The 17,060-nt window shown below is 39.1% G+C and overlaps 1 protein-coding gene across 1 annotated transcript in view; it reads right to left on the bottom strand.

Annotated features, from left to right (window-relative positions):
* Window positions 1–17,060, bottom strand: part of LOC133419116 (testican-2-like) — a 74,816-nt gene that overhangs the window by 3,967 nt on the left and 53,789 nt on the right. The window contains exons 5-10 of the mRNA XM_061708128.1: window positions 12,452–12,563; window positions 10,894–11,006; window positions 8,957–9,072; window positions 8,639–8,857; window positions 5,845–5,907; window positions 4,072–4,209 (exon numbers count right to left, since the gene is read on the bottom strand). Coding sequence (XP_061564112.1) covers window positions 4,072–4,209; window positions 5,845–5,907; window positions 8,639–8,857; window positions 8,957–9,072; window positions 10,894–11,006; window positions 12,452–12,563 — 761 coding nt within the window. The remainder of the gene's footprint in view (window positions 1–4,071; window positions 4,210–5,844; window positions 5,908–8,638; window positions 8,858–8,956; window positions 9,073–10,893; window positions 11,007–12,451; window positions 12,564–17,060) is intronic.

Genomic DNA, 17,060 nt, shown 5'->3' with positions numbered 1-17,060 from the left:
TTAAAAATCTTTTTTTTTTTCCTTTTTTTCTCTTTTTTCCTTTTTTTCTTCTTTTTTCTTTTTTTCTTCTTTTTTTCTCTTTTTTTCTTCCCTTTTCCTTTCCTTTTTAATCTCAACATTTCGAGATTGTACTTCAACATTAATCTCGACATTTCCACTTTTTTCCACTTTTTTCTCAAAATTTTTACTATTTCCTTGACATTTTGACTTTTTTCTCAATATTTCGACTTTTTTCTCGAAATGTTGACTTTTTTCTCGACATTTCGCCTTTTTTCTCGACATTTTGACTTTTTTCTCGACATTTCGACTTTTTTCTCAACATTTCGACTTTTTTCTCGAGATTGTACTTCAACATTAATCTCGACATATCCACTTTTTTCTCAACATTTCAACTTTTTTCTGAAAAATTTTGACTATTTCCTCGACATTTTGACTTTTTTCTCCACATTTCGCCTTTCCCCATTTGCCTTCATTCTAAGGCTGATACAAGACTTTTCATTTTTTGCGGCTCCAGACCTATTTGTTTGTTGTGTTTTTGGTCCAATATGGCTCTTTCAACATTTTGGGTTGCCGAAATTTTCAAAATTTTTCTGGCGGCATTTTGAATAGTTGAACTTGAGTAGTATTATTGAGATCACTTCTTGCCTATAGTTATAACCAGTACTTGAGTTGTAAAAAAAAAATCAGGGGGGATGGTGGATTTTATCATATGGGGACAGATAATTTGTGCTGATTACAAATAATATAATGTATTACAAATAATATCAGTGACCAAAACACCTGCAGAAATACTGCAGGAATGACATAGCAGCAGTTAAATGCAGCCTTATGTAAGCTTTAAATATCCACTGGGCTTACATCTAATACATCAAAACACAACAATAAAAAACAGTTTTCTGAACTTATCAATATGACTCTGTCCTTCACAGGATAAGTAAAATGGATCACTGCAAAAACTCAAAATCTTAACAAGAATATTTGTCTTATTTCTAGTTAAAATGTCTCATTTTAGTAAAAAAATCTTATTAGACTTAAAACAAGACTCATCACTGGAAAAAAGAACAATTTTCACCTGTTTCAAGTAGATTTTCACTTGAAATAAGTAGAAAAATCTGCCAGTGGAACAAGATTTTTTTGCTTGTAATGAGAAGATAAATCTTGTCCCACTGGCAGATTTCTCTACTTATTTCAAGTGAAAATGTACTTGAAACAGGTGAAAATTGTCAAATAAGTTATTTTTCCGGTGTTATTTTTCTGGGGATGACTCTAAATGTTGAAATAGCAGTAAAACCACATTCATTGATGAAATGACATAAGGGATGGAAAGGAGGGATGGCAGTTTTACAGGGGGGATGATTTGGACCGTTTTTATTTCATTTCATTTTATTTATCTCATCCCCCCTCAACTCCAGTACTGGTTATAACCATCTACAGCGACTCTTTAACTATACAAAATCATTAACTGGTTCGCAAATTCACATTGCTGATGTTTGTTTTATTAAATAAAAAAGAAAGACACATTGTAGTTCCCTTTAAGAGCCCATGTTTTGTAACAACAGCATTTATTTTATGTTATACATCCCTGCAGCATTTATGGTCATCTGTCTGAAATGTAATATATATTCTATTTTAGCTCTCTGTCTCTTTAAGACCAGTCATCAGAGAGGCCTTTGCTCTGATTGGTCATATCTGGTGAGGTGCAGGTAGACTGTTTCTTTGTTTGAGGTACTTGTATCTCCAGGACAAACCATCTAACGTCCGGGCTGAGTCTCATGCAGCTGTGACTCGTTGTAGTTCCTCAACTGGCCGCTAGAGGCTGGATCCAAAAGCGAGTCAATCTCCCACGTTAAAATGTCAGGTGTTGTGTGTGTGGTCACAAATGTTTACACCCATGACAACTCCAAGTGGGGGTCATTTGTATTTGTACCACACCAGGAGAATTTATATAAAGGAATACATTTATTTCTAATATGATTGTTTGACAGCCAATGGCGAGCCGTTATCACTTCCTCATCCGTAATCATCATGCTGTTTGTACAAACCCAGCATCTGCTAAATGAGACTTTTGATTTGTTTAAGTTAAGTTTAAGTTACATTTTTATCTTTGTATATGTTGGCTTATAATAACCCAGTTTGAGATGTTGACTTTATTTTTTCTTATCTCAGTGGTTCCCAAACTTTTTTTTGCCAGGCCCCCCTTTTGAACGTAACAGCATTTTCAGATTTTCAACCTGACCAGCTCACAGAGATTGAAACAACAACAATACAAACAGGAGCCAAAATCTGAACATTTGCTCTACAAAAATGACACCTTTAATCCCCACATCTTTTCAGTGATGTGAGTGGGCTTGCTTCATGTGTGCAACACATTTCTTTTTTTTTTTTTTTTACTGTACAATACAGTATGCATTACTTTCAACATATTTTTTTCCAAAAATAACCAGCTCCCCGAGGAAAAAAAAACTGCAGCAACAGCTAAACAAATAATCAAAATTTCAACAATTGCTCTGCAAAAATGTCAGCTTTAATCTCCACACCTTTTCAGTGAGTGGGGTGGGCTTGTTCATGTTACAGATCCCCCCTATTTCCTGTCTCTCTCTCTCACTGCACATATGTATTGAAGGCAAAATCTTAAAGAAATAAAAAAACTTAAATTATTATTATTTTTTTAAATTAATCTACCTTCCAACCGTCGCGCCCCCCCCCCTGCAATAGCGCCGCGCCTCCCCCTAGGGCAGGGGTCGGCAACCCATAATGTTGAAAGAGCCGTATTGGACCAAAAACACAAAAAACAAATATGTCTGGAGCTGCAAAAAATGAAAAGTCTTGTATCAGCCTTAGAATGAAGGCAACACATGCTGCATGTTAACTGGGGGAAGATTTTTTTTTTCATTATGCAATTCGAGAAAAAAGTACAATCTTGAGAAAAAAGTCAAAAGTTCGAGAAAAAAGTCAAAATTTTGAGAAAAAAGTCAAAATTTCAAGAAAAAAGTCAAAATTTTGAGAAAAAAGTCAAAATTTCAAGAAAAAAGTCAAAATGTCGAGAAAAAAGTCGAAATGTCAAGAAAAAAGTCGAAATGTCAAGAAAAAAGTCGAAATGTCGAGAAAAAAGTCAAAATGTCGAGATTAATGTTGAACTACAATCTCGAGAAAAAAGTCGAAATGTCGAGATTAAAAAGGAAAGGAAAAGGGAAGAAAAAAGAGAAAAAAAGGAAAAAATTAGGAAAAAAGAAAAAAAAGAAAAAAAGAAGAAAAAAAGAGAAAAAAGAAGAAAAAAAAGGAAAAAAAGAAGAAAAAACAAGGAAAAAAAGGTCAAACATTTTTGAAAAAGCTCCAGGGAGCCACTAGGGCGGCCGTAAAGAGCCGCATGTGGCTCTAGAGCCGCGGGTTGCTGACCCCTGCTCTAGGGGGAGCGCCACCCAGTTTGGGAACCACTGTCTTATCTTATTCTTTTATTTTGTTTTTATTTGAATTCTCTTGGTGTTCAGCACTTTGGCAATCTGTGTTGTTTTAAAGTGCTTTATAAATGAAATTGAATTGAGTTGATTTCACCGCCAAGAATATGTCAAACAGTATATTCTGCTGTAAACGGCTGCTGGCAGTTCTGGAGATATTTCAGCGAGAATCCATTGATGGAGCTGGTAGCCAAAGCTAAGTTTGATTGACAGATGGTGGGCGTATTCCCATCGGCTTCCTGAGCAAAATGGCTGCACCGCGTAGGAAGAAAAAGAGGCTTCAAAACCCCTTTTCACAAACCCATGGGTCACGTGACCCAACGCTTGTCCGTTGTTGTTTACAGTCTATGGACATCCCAAAGTACTGTAGCCACTGGCTCCAGGGGATTTTTAAGAAATAAGAAACATTTGTAAATTTATTGCCACAAGCTGGATTTTTCTTTTAGATACCAATAAAGAAAATCAGAACAAATACAAAAGGGCTCCTTCAGTTTGGACTGTGAGAAAATGGGTGTTAAACAGTTAATGAGCACATGCATTAAAAACCAATTCACTGGACTAGAAAAAAAATCTCTCAGTGTGAGAGATGTTTGATTTCTAAACGCCTCCCACTTACCGCACTCAAGGTTGCCATGGATTCTGGAGCCCATCAGCTCTTCCCCATGCTGGTCCACACACCAGCACTCTCCTCGGCTCTGGTCGCACTGCATTTTCCTGTAGTAGCCATCCTCGTCACAGCTGGGGATGTACATCCCTGCAAAAGCATGCACGTACACGCTCATTCCTGCTTCTTCAACCTCTGTAGTACAGAGTCTGTACTGTCATCACACATTGATATCACATATTGATGAGTGAGATGAGAAGAAAAAGTCAGAAAATGAGAATGACTGCGCACCTTCGTGAGCCACTGATAAGACCGTTATATCAGGAGAGAGCTTTTATGGGAGAGAATATCACAGACTTGTTTGTTCCACTGAAGCAAAGACATGTCGACGGATGTAATTTCACACAGTATGTTGGGAGGATGTGTTTCCTTATGCTGTGAGAACGGGATGTTAACATGTGGTGACAGCCTCTGTGACAGATCCCCTCTTTTTCAGCCTCCCACAGGACGCTGTTGTCAAACCCGGTGCAAAGTTCTCTAACAAGGACCAACCCTCCCAAACCACAGACTGAGAAGACAGGAGAAGTGAGAAGCACTGGGCCTCAGGGATGGAAGAACAGATCTGAAGACAGAAAAGCAGCTGTGTGACATGAGTGGATGCTGTAGTGTAGCATTTCTTGCGGGGGTCATATGATGAGGATATTGCTTTTTTTACAAAAACAGCACTGCCCCCTAATCCAACCCAGCTTGATTAGGAGCCTAATCCTTCCTGCCTTTGCGCTTTTGATCTCTTTAATGAGCCTTCTCAGGCTTCTCGCCTGCCTTTTGCTACATCTGTTCACTGAGAAATCTGGAAAACGAAGCAGCATGTTGGAGTGGGATGCAGCTTTGACAGGGTCTGAGATGAGTAAGCGATGAGTTCCTGTCCAAAATATGTCTAAATGCAAATGTATGATATCAAAAAAAAAATTCAAAATTTTGTATTGCTCACTTATTTTGCCTTATTTTAATTATTGTGTCGAAGTTTGGGGGAATACATACACAACAAATATCAAGCCTTTGTTTATTTTACAGAAGAGAGCAGTACGGATCAGACATAAAAAGGAGGCAAGAGAACACACCAATGGACTTTTTATCAATGCAGGATTAATTAAACTTAAAGATATTATTGAGTTACAGACTTTATTGGTTATGTTCAAGGCAAAAAGCAGAATATTGCCTGAAAATATAGAACGTTTTTTTGTGTTTAGTTCAGAAGATAAGAACCATAGGAGGAAATTTGATTTTAAACATCTGTTTGCACGCACCACTTTAAAACAAATGTGTATTTCAGTATGTGGTGTAAAATTATGGAACTCCTTAACAACTGATTTAAAGGATTGTACAAATATTCACCAGTTCAAGAAATTGTATAAAGACCACACAATTAGACAATATGAATTTAACGGGTAAAATATATTTTGTTGTTTTTGTTTTTATATTGTTGGTGAGTCAGTGTGTATGTTTTCTTAGTTTTTTTGTTTTGTTTTTTCATTATTTCTTTTTTTTTTGGTATTATATAAGTAGTGATTGTTGAACAGACGGACAGACCGTCTTCATACGAATTGTTTTATTTTTTTTGAGAAAGGGGCTTGGTATATAAGGCTTTCTTCTTCTTGCCCCTTTTCCATCATGGAATGGAACATGTGTGAACTATTTCCATGATATGGAATAAATAAAAATGAAATGAAATGAAATGAAAATGAACGTTATCCATTATACAAAGAAAAAAAAAAAAGCATTCACCAGGTCTCTTCTTGGCAGCTTCCAGTACTTGGATCCTCTCCAGCTCAGCCAGGCACGGTGGCTCTGTGAGAATCAAACAAGAAAAGTGATGATGGACAAAACCGAAAACTGCTCTCCTCAAACTTAATCTCAATCAATGCGCTTCATAATTACACTTTCTGCTCATATCGATTTGTTTAAGAAGTCTTCTATTTGATTCCCCGGAGCATGATTGATCGAGGAGAGCTTAGGTGAAAGAACATATGGATGCAGTCTGAGAGGAGTAAGGAAATGAGCTCAAGCTCTTTAACACATAAATAGAAACAGAGAGAAAGATGTTTTGTATTAGCCCAACAAATCTACCCAAGCATTTCTATGCAGAAATATTTCAGCATATGCTCAAGTGACAAATTAAGAAAACACCACTTTAAAATAACACAGATTAAATCCGCTTCTAAGAAAGCAGCGTGCCATAAAAACATGATTAGTTAGCGTTGTTTCTGAACGTCAACCTCTGACGGCCAAGAATCGATTAGGTAGTCAGTTTGATCCATTGCATGTTGGTTAAATGCTTGATCAGTCGAATGTGCAACCCGCAAATGAGGTGACCTGTATAATTATTCTCAATTTATTTAGCAAAGGTCAAATGGTGCTGATGTTGCACTTGTGTGGAGGTGATGCGTGTTTCCATGGAAACACTTGATCACTTTATACGAACATTTTCAGCTCGGATATGCTTTAAACGTCAAAAGAGTTGGTTCTGTTATGGCTATTTTCCTCTGCTTTTTTTTTTTTTATAATAAAGTCTGATCTCAACCTACACTCTGATATTCAACACCTGCAAGACAAGTGTGGAAGCTTCTCACAAGAGCATGAAGTACCAGCAGAGAAGACCCCTGACAGTACCTTCTAATAGCTGGCAATGTGCATTGAAGCTGTAAAAATATAAATTACTAAAACAAATCAGTTCATGGCCTCTTCTCTTAGAGAATCACAAGACTAAAATAAACCTGCAAACTTAGGACAAAAGGACATCAAATGAGGTTGACAAGCTTGTTGTTACTAGCTGTGAATAGACACTTGATCATGCTGGGTAATAGACACAAAACCATTGCAATCCTATACAAGACAAAAGAACTTTTAAATCAGAAATCCACTTACATACTGTACTGTTCACTCATTGTTCCATACATTACTTACTGTGTGGAGGTATGGGGAAATACTTACATAACAAACATTGATCCAATAATTCAATTACAAAAGAGATCCATAAGAATTGTAAATAATTGAAAATACTGCGACCCAACAAACCCACTCTTCATTAAACTAAATACCTTAAAATGTGTAGATCTAGTTAGGTAAGGACTTCTCTTATAATGTATAAGGCACACAACAACCTACTTCCTTACTGCAATCAGGAAATGTTTTCACCCGGAGAAAGTCGGTATGAACTCAGGGGAACTTGTATGTTTAAAAAAATAAAGGTAAGGACAAACTTTAGAAGTAGATGTGTTTCTGTTAAAGGGGTAAACTTGTGGAATAGTCTCTGTGATGAGCTCAAAATGTGTAGTTCTATCCCCAAATTTAAAAAAATGTTTAAACTTAGGGCAATTGATAAATATAAACTATGACCAAGAGCAGCTTCTCCTGTAAATCCTCTATATCACATGGCTTTTGTTGTAATTGATCTGTGTAATACTTTTTATTTTGATTTGTTGTGTTGTGATGTATTGTAAAAAAGGGTAGGCATTATATAAGCTACGGCTTCAGTCTACACCTTTTTTGGTTCATTTATTTATATATCCAGCTGTACTGTGGTGCATGTTTTGATTGACTAATGGACCAAAATAAAACTAACTAACTAACTAACTAACTAACTAACTAACTAAGTAACTAAGTAACTAAGTAAGTAAGTAACTAACTAACTAACTAACTAACTAACTAACTAACTAACTAACTAACTAACTAACTAACTAACTAACGTATTTTCTGGACTATAAGCTGCACCTGCATATAAGCCGCATTCACTCTATTTAAAAAAATAAAAATAAAACAAAAGATATACAAGCCGCATACGCTCTATTTAAAAAAAAGATATGCAAGCCGCAGATATTTATGTTGTTAGATTAGATATTTACTACATGTACAGAACCATTTTTAACTGTAAATGATGTACATGTTTGTACCTAAATGATCCTTTCCTAAGAGTCTTTTAACACGGCAGCAACTTTGCTGATTAAAACAGGACAGAACCAAGAGAAAATAACCGGTATTTATTTATCTGTTTGAAATCTGCTTCTACCTACTTCTATCTGCTAAAGAAGAAGTAGCATATTCTTCTTTGCATTTATTTTGTCTTAGTTTTGATTCTAATTTCGGTTAGAGCGCCCCGAGTGGTGGAAGAAAAATCCACAGAATAACCTTTGTATAAGCCGCATGGTTGAAAACCTATGAAAAAAGTAGCGGCTTATAGTCCAGAAAATACGGTAACTTGTTTGTTCCTAACTCAGCTGACGACTGACTCTTCTGAAAGAATGGTGGAACATAACTGTGACTGAAGTCTCATGTGTGGCCACATTTTCACTGTCCGGATGCCACAGATTGTTTGGGTTGACTCATTATCATTCAATGTTCTTTAGTGTTCACCTGGTTTATTTTCATCCCAATTCAAAATGATCAAAATAACTCTGAAGAAACTGACAGCAGTACTTCTTTCTATGTCTCCCCCTGAGGTAACATTGCTTTTATTTTGCCGATTTAAAGATTTGACTCAAAATAGATTGTGTTTTTTCTGAGTGGAAATCCCTTCACTCACTTTCCCTCCAGAAGCAGAGGCACCACTCCGCCGTAGAGACCTTCCCATCCTTGTAGCTGTCACAAGAGTTGAAGAAAGGTCGGATGCAGACCTCGTACTTGTCCAGGTTAATCGCAGCCAGCTCGGCTTGGTCCAGATACAAGTCGTTGTTGGTGTCCAGTTTTGAGAACATCCAGCCGATGGAGTCCTTGCAGCTGGCGATGAGGCTTTTATCCAGCGCTAATAATAAGCACACACAGTATTGTAGCGTCTGTTTATAACACATCTCTTTGAATCAGCAGTTGATGTGGATTGTTGTAAGGCAGTTTAGTGTCTGACCTGAAGCAGTGCCAGCTCCGGGCTTGCCAGAGTTATTCTGCTTGGCGTTTCCGTGAAGCAGCTGGAACCAGTCTCTCAGGCGGTCGCCCAAGTCTGCCAGGTCTTGGCCGGTGCAGCTCTCTGGAGGAACAAATAAGGGAAACCCCACCATTCAAAACGCTGGCAGATGGATGAAAGACTGTTGCTTTGCAGCACTCTCACAGATGGGCAATGGATGGCACCGGTTCCCCTTCACTGTAAAACAACTAAAATTAAATACTGTACCCCCCTCCCGCCCCCCCTCTGTATTGTACATTTATCTTGCCATATCTAAATTATTGTGTGGAAGTGTGGGGTAATACCTATGTACCGTATTTTCTGGACTATAAGCCGCACCTGTATATAAGCCGCATCCGCTCTATTTAAAAAAAAAAAAGATATGCAAGCCGCAGATATTTATGTTGTTATATTAGATATTTACTACATGTACAGAACCTTTTTGAACTGTAAATGATGTACATGTTTGTACCTAAATAGATCCTTTCCTAACAGTGTGTTTTAACACGGCAGCAACTTTGCTGATTAAAACTGGACAGAACCAAGAGAAAATAACCACTATTTATTTACCGGTATCTATTTATCTGTTTGAAATCTGCTTCTACTTCTATCTGCTAAAGAAGAAGTAGCGTATTCTTCTTTGCATTTAACTTGTCTTACTTTTGATTCTAATTCCGGTTAGCACTCCCCCTAGCGGTGGAAGAAAAATCCACAGAATAGCTGCACCTTTGTATAAGCCGCATGGTTGAAAACCTATGAAAAAAGTAGCGGGTTATAGTCCAGAAAATACGGTAAGTAACATCTCTCCTCTGTTTGTGCTACAGAAAAGAGCAGTGAGAGTCATTCACAGCGTAGGCATCAGAGAACCATCAAACAGATTATTTATTTCGGCAGGTTTGTTGAAAATGGCGGATATAGTTGAACTTCAAACTTTAAAAATAATGTTTAAACCAAAAAATAGATCGTTACCAGAACAGTTACAAAATTTGTTCAGATTGGAGGATGAGGACAACAGACTTAAACTTGATTTCAAACATACTTTTGCAAGGCTAAACATAAAACAAATGTGTATTTCTGTTACAGGTGTACAATTATGGCATGGACAAAGCAAGGAACTGAAAAGTTGCACAAGTTTGTATCAACTTAAGAAAATGTTTAAAAAAGAAAAGATAAGTGCCTACAAAAAAGAAGAAGGAGAAGAGTAGTATTTTTGCTTGTTTTCTTGTTATAAATATATGTATAGATAGATTGGTGTTCAGTAAGTCAACGTAATTGTATTAACAGAGAGGGGCAGGTATCATAAGTTTTCTTCTTCCTGCTCCTTTTCTTTCATGGTGATAATGTGTACTTCATGGAATTTTGTACAGCATTATTAAGAAAATATACCATGAATGGAATAAATGAAATTAAATGAAATTAAATGAAATGAAAAAATAGCAATAATAAAAAGGTAAAACGATAAAAATACACTTTCAATTTCAAGCCACTCTCCCATTCCGGGCTACAGATGAAAAATATTTCATGTGTTTGATTAATGAGTATTTTCTTGTGCCCGAGAGACTGACCGATCAATGGTGTTTGGCCGCATTGATAGATAGTGCGCACTCTAAATAATTAATTACTACATGATTGAAATAGCAGTTAACCACATGGGGGATATTTGGCTAACAGTAATCTCTGAAATCGGTGAGTATCGATCCCAAATGATAAACAAGCCTTCGTTCGATTTCTTCTGCGAGAAAACTGGAGCCCCATCCTACAGATAGAAAAGCTTTATGTGTGGTCGCAAGTGTTGTGTCGTTCTTTGAAATCCTGACTCGTTAAAGGGATGACAGTGATGAGGGATGGAGAGATTTGAGTCGCAAAATGAAGATGCCTGTAGGAGGTGAAGAAAAATGCACTTGCCTCGTTTTGTGTCAGCACTCGTAGCAGAGGCCGGGGTGCAGGGGCAGAATCCGGTACACATGATGCTCACGTCTTTGCCTGTGAGGCAAGACTGCTGCTCCAACTTACACTGGAGGGAGGGGCGAGAAAGGCAAGTATGCAGGTGAAATATTTATGAGGGTGACCGCAGGAAAAAAGATTGCTCATTCAGACGAAACACTGCACTTAGGGAAATGCTGCAAGAATGAGCTGTCATTTCCTACTGTCTTCTCAAGCACAAGGTCAAAATTAAAAACTATACATAAATCAATAGAGTGCTGGCCGTGGCTGGTCTACAGTGATGACGTCCAAGGCAACGTCAGTCATTAATCAACACTGAGCCTTTGTGCCTGTTCTCTGATGATGAACTGTCCTGCATCGCCGTACATGTCAGCACAGCGGGAAACTGGACTTGACTGGTCTCTTCTCGTTATTTAAAAATTACGACACTGCCACTCTCAGTTTTTCAAATGGTAAAACACTTCAATAATGAGTCAAAAGTAGTAATTCTATCTTCAAGTTTAAGGAAATGTTTAAATAAAATACTGTAAATAAATATAAAACACTATAAATATAAAGTATACTATCAAAAACATTCTAGAATGTGAAACGTCAATTTGATATTTTGTCTTACTTATTTTTGTCTTTTTTATGTATTGTTTGTTTCCACGGAGTAAAGCTGTCTCATATTTTAGCTGATCATAAGAAAAAAAGGGTAGGCACTATAAGCTACGACTTAAAGGAGCATGAGGCTCCTTTTAAGTCTCTGGAAAGCGTCTAGAGACAACTTTTGTTGTATTAGACGCTATATAAATAAAATTGAATTGAATTGAATACTAAAGTCTTCAATAAAACCTGAAAAAAATTGCTATATTTATCGCTGGTCACCTTTTTTGAAAAAGCGAGACGGGTCTGAAAACTCGCTAAATATAGTGACAAAGTTGCTAACAGGGCAACACTGACGTCAGCTCACTAGCAACAACTTCCACTCTATGTTGAAAGTCTACTCCCCACCTGACATAAACTGTTAAAGAAGCATGAGGCTCCTTTTAAGAAATGAGACTCTCTAGCGCCACCCTTCGCCAAGATGGCCGTCGGGGGTACTGCAGCCAACAGCAAAGCCGGCACGGGAGAACGGGGAGAACGCGCATGCAGCGTCATGTGACGTCACATCCGCAGGACAGCGCGGGAAATTCGGGCCCGAATTGCAGCACATTTTGCAGCACACAGCCTGTTCAAGGCAAAGGAGAGATACACTAGAGGGCTCATTCTTTTCGGTTTGGAACGCTTCATCTGACATTATTACTAGAAAACTTAAAATGTATACAGATTTTTTTCATAAATCCTGCCTCAAGCTCTTTTAAGCCTACACCTTTTCGGCAAAAGAAATGTTTTTTTTTTTTTTTTTTTACCTTTTCATCTTGTTTTGTAAAAAGTGTGTACAAGCCGAAATAAAGATTCAAAGACAAAGACAAAGACAAAAGGAGAAAAAAGAAAGTCAGTGCTATCATGGAGGTTCCAAATATTTTGCTTTACCTCCGAAGCGTAGTTGTGTCCATCAGTACCACATACAGGTGAGGAAGCAGCCACAGGACAGGGCTTGCAGGTGCTGCTTTCATGGTGCTCCAGCTGCCCGGACTGTCTCACTCTGAACCCAAGAAGAAAAAAATATAGCAAATGTTTAATGGTCATTGCATCCGTACACATCAATGTAATTTTGTTTGCATCCACATTCTTCAAAACCTTTTTCACTCATATGTGCTGCTACGTGAAGGCCAGACGCATGAGTTTGAATATTGGTGTTTAAAAATAGATTATATGCCTCTTCAATTCAGATAAATGGAGTAACTTGTGACATTTCAACTAAGTCATTTGCGCATGTCTATGAGGGACTTTATTATGCACTCACTGGCTATCTGAGTGAAATGCAATTTAAAATGTTTCATTTTTGTTCCACAAAAATAATAATTTCATGCCTTAAAACTCCTTAGATATAACTCAATGTCTTTATTAAGTCTGCGTGGACTTTGAAAGTTGCTATCCTAATTGCTTAATTGCTCTCCTGCAGAACTGGGTCACTGAAATGACGCGACACTGCATGGTAGCAATTTCAAAGCATATATGCGTACTCATCTGAGAGTCCAACTTGGCAAATAAACAGAATCGTTTCCTAGCTTTTGTTTTCTTGAATACCCTCCCTGTTTAGATCTGTGTTTTTCCAGGATTTTCATTGTTAAACTGCAGCTCAAAACAGCTCCCTTCAGCCACAGCTTTGGTTTATTATTTTACTCATGTCTTACAGCGTATAGAAACCACAACATGGGTACATTAAGAAGACACACATACACAAAAAGTTTGTGTTACCATTGAAAGCCCCGGGCAACAAAAACTCTGTTTCAACCTACAATCCTGAGGCAGATATCCACGCGCTCCGCCATATGAAACCTAAATAATACTAACTAAGATACTACATTTGTAGTTTGGGTGAACTGATCCAATATTAACCAGCTTGCTGGGGTCAAACCCAGAGTTTAAATCTTCTTTAATGTTTTGTTGTTGCTTCATCCTCCGCACAACAACACACAACAGATTTGATTACAAGTGCCTGAAAGTCATGAAGTACCTTTGTTGCTTTTTACCCTCATGCACTGTTTGACTCCATATGCAACCTTCCCCGAAGCTTCTTAACGATGCTTTATCGGTTTTGTGTGGCCGTGCTCGTGCTTATTACCACACCATTCAAAACCGTCTCTCTTATCTCTGGAATGTCTGTAAATGAAGTGCCTTTATTGAAAAAGATAAACGGCCGTGGCTGCAGATAGACTTCGCAGGTAGTAATAATTCACTCCATTAATTCTTTTCAGACGGCAACTCTGCTCATTTGTTTTTCAGTCAGGCTGGAATAAATGAGTGCAGGGCCAGATAAATGCTTTTCTCAGAGGTTTACTAGAAAGAAAACTAGTCTTTGTTAGGAGAGAAACAAAAAACTCAGTGTTACATGATTAAATAGCTATTTAATCAATTATATACTTTGTTTCTTCTTTCCTTTACATTGTCACCACCAAGTGTTCAGTTCAGTGTCAGTATGTACAAATTCTAGTAAATGGTATACTCAGCATTCTAGTGTTTGGGACATAAAAACCAACTTAGCCAAGTGAAATACAGCAAAATGAATGTTTGAAAAATATTGATTCACTCAGTGTTTTTTCTCTCTCTCGCTCTCTCTCTCTCTCTCTTTTTGCATTTCAGAGTTACTGCAAGGTCAAACATGAGAGAAAACAAAAAAGGTGTTTCCTTCTCACCTGCAAATATCTATATATAGCATTACTGTCATGTACAGCAAGCATTTAAGTACTTCCTCAGTCAGTTACATGAGTGGACACAGCTACAGCATGTGTTTGTCCGGCTGCTGTAAGTGACAGCGTGATGACTGCTGACTTTTGACACATGATGTTCGTGATACGCTATATCACTACGTTTCCACCCTGGAAATGCTTTGCCAGGCTTTCACTGCAGCCACCCTCTCTTGCTGCTTGTTTGTGGGCGTTTCTGCCTTGAGATCAGGTGAGGGGTTTGACCATTGATCTCATCTGCAGTGAGACGTCCTGTCAGTTTTGTAGCATTCAGCTGAATCTGAGGAGAGAGTATAACCCTATACGCCTCCAACTTCACCTAGCTACTTCTGTCAGCAGTCGCTTCATCAATAAACACCAGTGAGCCTGTCCCATGGCAACCACAGATGCTCACACCATAGCGCTCCCTTCGCTGCTCATTAATGAAGGCATCTCTTGGTGTGTCTGCAGACTTGTTAGCCAGTTGTCTTCTTATCTTTTCTCCAGTTTTAGACTGCATTACAAATTGTGCATCATGCCTTTGTGCACCTTGCAGCATGGAAAGACATTTTTAGATTATTCATATTCATTTTGTAGAGACACAGCAGGTAAACTTGATCACAGGTAACTCGCAAAGCTCGTACTTCATCAGCCAGTGGTGCTGCATGCCAAAACACTTCTTCTTCAGTAGTCTTTTCACTTTCTATACTGGGCCATAGCTAGTAAATAACACATGTGGCGCAGGTTTGAGGTAAAGTTTAGTTCTTGACTTATATTTACAGTGATGGAGTACAACCTAATTGTAGGGGACGCCAATTCTTGCTAGATTTGATCTTAAACTGCTCCTCCTGGGTCTGAAAGGAGTTTAGCAGTTTGAAATGCAAATGCAGCCATATGTAAAGGATGAATCTGTCACGATTGTACCCCTGCCTTTGTACTTATAATGAGTTGGGATAGGCTCCAGCAGACCCCCATGACCCTATATGGGATTAAGCGGGGATAGAAAATGGATGGATGTAAAGGATGAGTGTAAATCTTGAACTACGACTACAATACACTGCTGCTGCTCAAATTTAATTTAATTAATTTTCCCATTTATATACCATAGTGAAGTGAGAAAAAATAAGTTTTGTGTCCTGAAGATGCCCTAGATTCTCAAAACACGGCCTTAGTTTTTAGTTAGCCGCGCACCTGCTGTTTATCATAGCAAATGCCTGTTTTTCTGTGAGGAAGGGCCTGGTTCGCACGGGATTTTGGGTCCCGTGGGAGCCGAAACTTGTTTTCAGAGCTTGCGGACGGGGGGGCGAATAGGCCTTTTCCCCCCCTCCGCAAGGTGCTGAGGGAAAGGTATAAAAGACAGGGAAACCGGAAGTATAGCCAGAGTCGGCCGTGGGTACTGGCAAAACGCCCGGCGTTGGGTTTTTCCTTGGCTTATTCTTAACCGGACTGCCTTGGCTCTCCAGTTCCGTGTCGAGGTAAGAAGGCCTGTTTAACCCTTTCACCTGTGTGTGATGATTGCAACTGTGTTGATTGCCACTGTTTTGCGGGGGATAGCTTGTAGCGTAATCCTAGCAAACGAGTGATATTGTGTGTACTGCCGAGTTGTGGGAGGGGTAATTCGACACTTACCCTAACAAACGGGTAGTTTTGTGGATGTCTTCTATGTAATGCTTGCTTTTTTGCTAATAAATGTATTCATATCTTATAGCAAAGGCGAGTGTGTGTGTGATTCATTTTGGGTACAGCCGACCACTCTAGAACCTATTTGAGATTTCTCCCAAAACATTTGGCGTTGTCGGCAGGATAGAAGGAGACTGATTCATGTTTCTTTGAGTGGCTGCGGTATCCAAAGTGTTTTTGTAAACAGAAGACCATTGAAGAAAACTGATCAGGATTAGAAGACTGATTTATGTTTTGTTGTGAGCTTGTGAAGCAAAAATGTTTAAGCGTTTTTTTAAGACTAAGAAGTGTGAGACTAGTTTCCTCCCAGGTTGGGAGGGTGAGTGGCAGCCGATAGCCGAGAGTTTACGGGATGGCGGAGGACGCCCTGAGTCCTGGGATTCACAGGTGGCTAATGGGTCGCCTGAGGCTGTGGTTGCTGTGCTGAAACAGATTCCGGTGGCGCTCCGTTCCCCGTTAGATGGGGTTCAAAGGCGCATGTGGTTGTGCGCGTCGTTGTGGAGGCGCCAGTATAATCTGAGATTTGAGCAGGAGCAAATGTTGCTGCAGGCTGAGGCAGAGAGAGACAGGCTGCAGACAGAGTTGGCAGCCTTGAAGAAGCAAAACACGAAACTAATTGCTGATAGGGAGTACAGTGAGAAATGGTTGACTAAAGCAATGAAACAGGTGGTCCGCTCAAAGAGCCGAGGTCGGCCTGTGAGGGGAATGGATGAGACTCATGTGCGGGCATTTGTGGCCCGCAATGATTGTGATCAGTGGGATGTTGAGAAGTGGGATGGAAATATTTGGGGTGACCGGGGAGGCGTTGGACGGTCTAACGGGTGGGACTACGGTCCTACGCGGGTCCTACCGGTCCAACGTCGGAGACAAGTGCAGGATTTACCTGTTGGAGAGGTCCAAGCAGTTGATCCTGTAACAGGGCAGGGGATGGTAGATGCTGATAACGGACGGCCTATCATGATCCCTGCACCCGATCCTCCTCCACACAGGCAGCGTATTGTGGAAGACTATACATCTGACGAAGTAAGACATTTGAACAGCCGGTATAGACAAGGGCCAAACGAGCCCCTAGACGTGTGGCTTGCTCGCATTACGGAGGACGGGGCCGACGAAGTTATGGTTGATGCAGAAGA

The sequence above is a fragment of the Cololabis saira genome, chromosome 19, assembly GCF_033807715.1.
Source record: "Cololabis saira isolate AMF1-May2022 chromosome 19, fColSai1.1, whole genome shotgun sequence".
NCBI lineage: Eukaryota > Metazoa > Chordata > Actinopteri > Beloniformes > Belonidae > Cololabis > Cololabis saira.
Note: the sequence above shows the minus strand (reverse complement) of the source record. Positions and strands in the feature narration are given on the sequence as shown.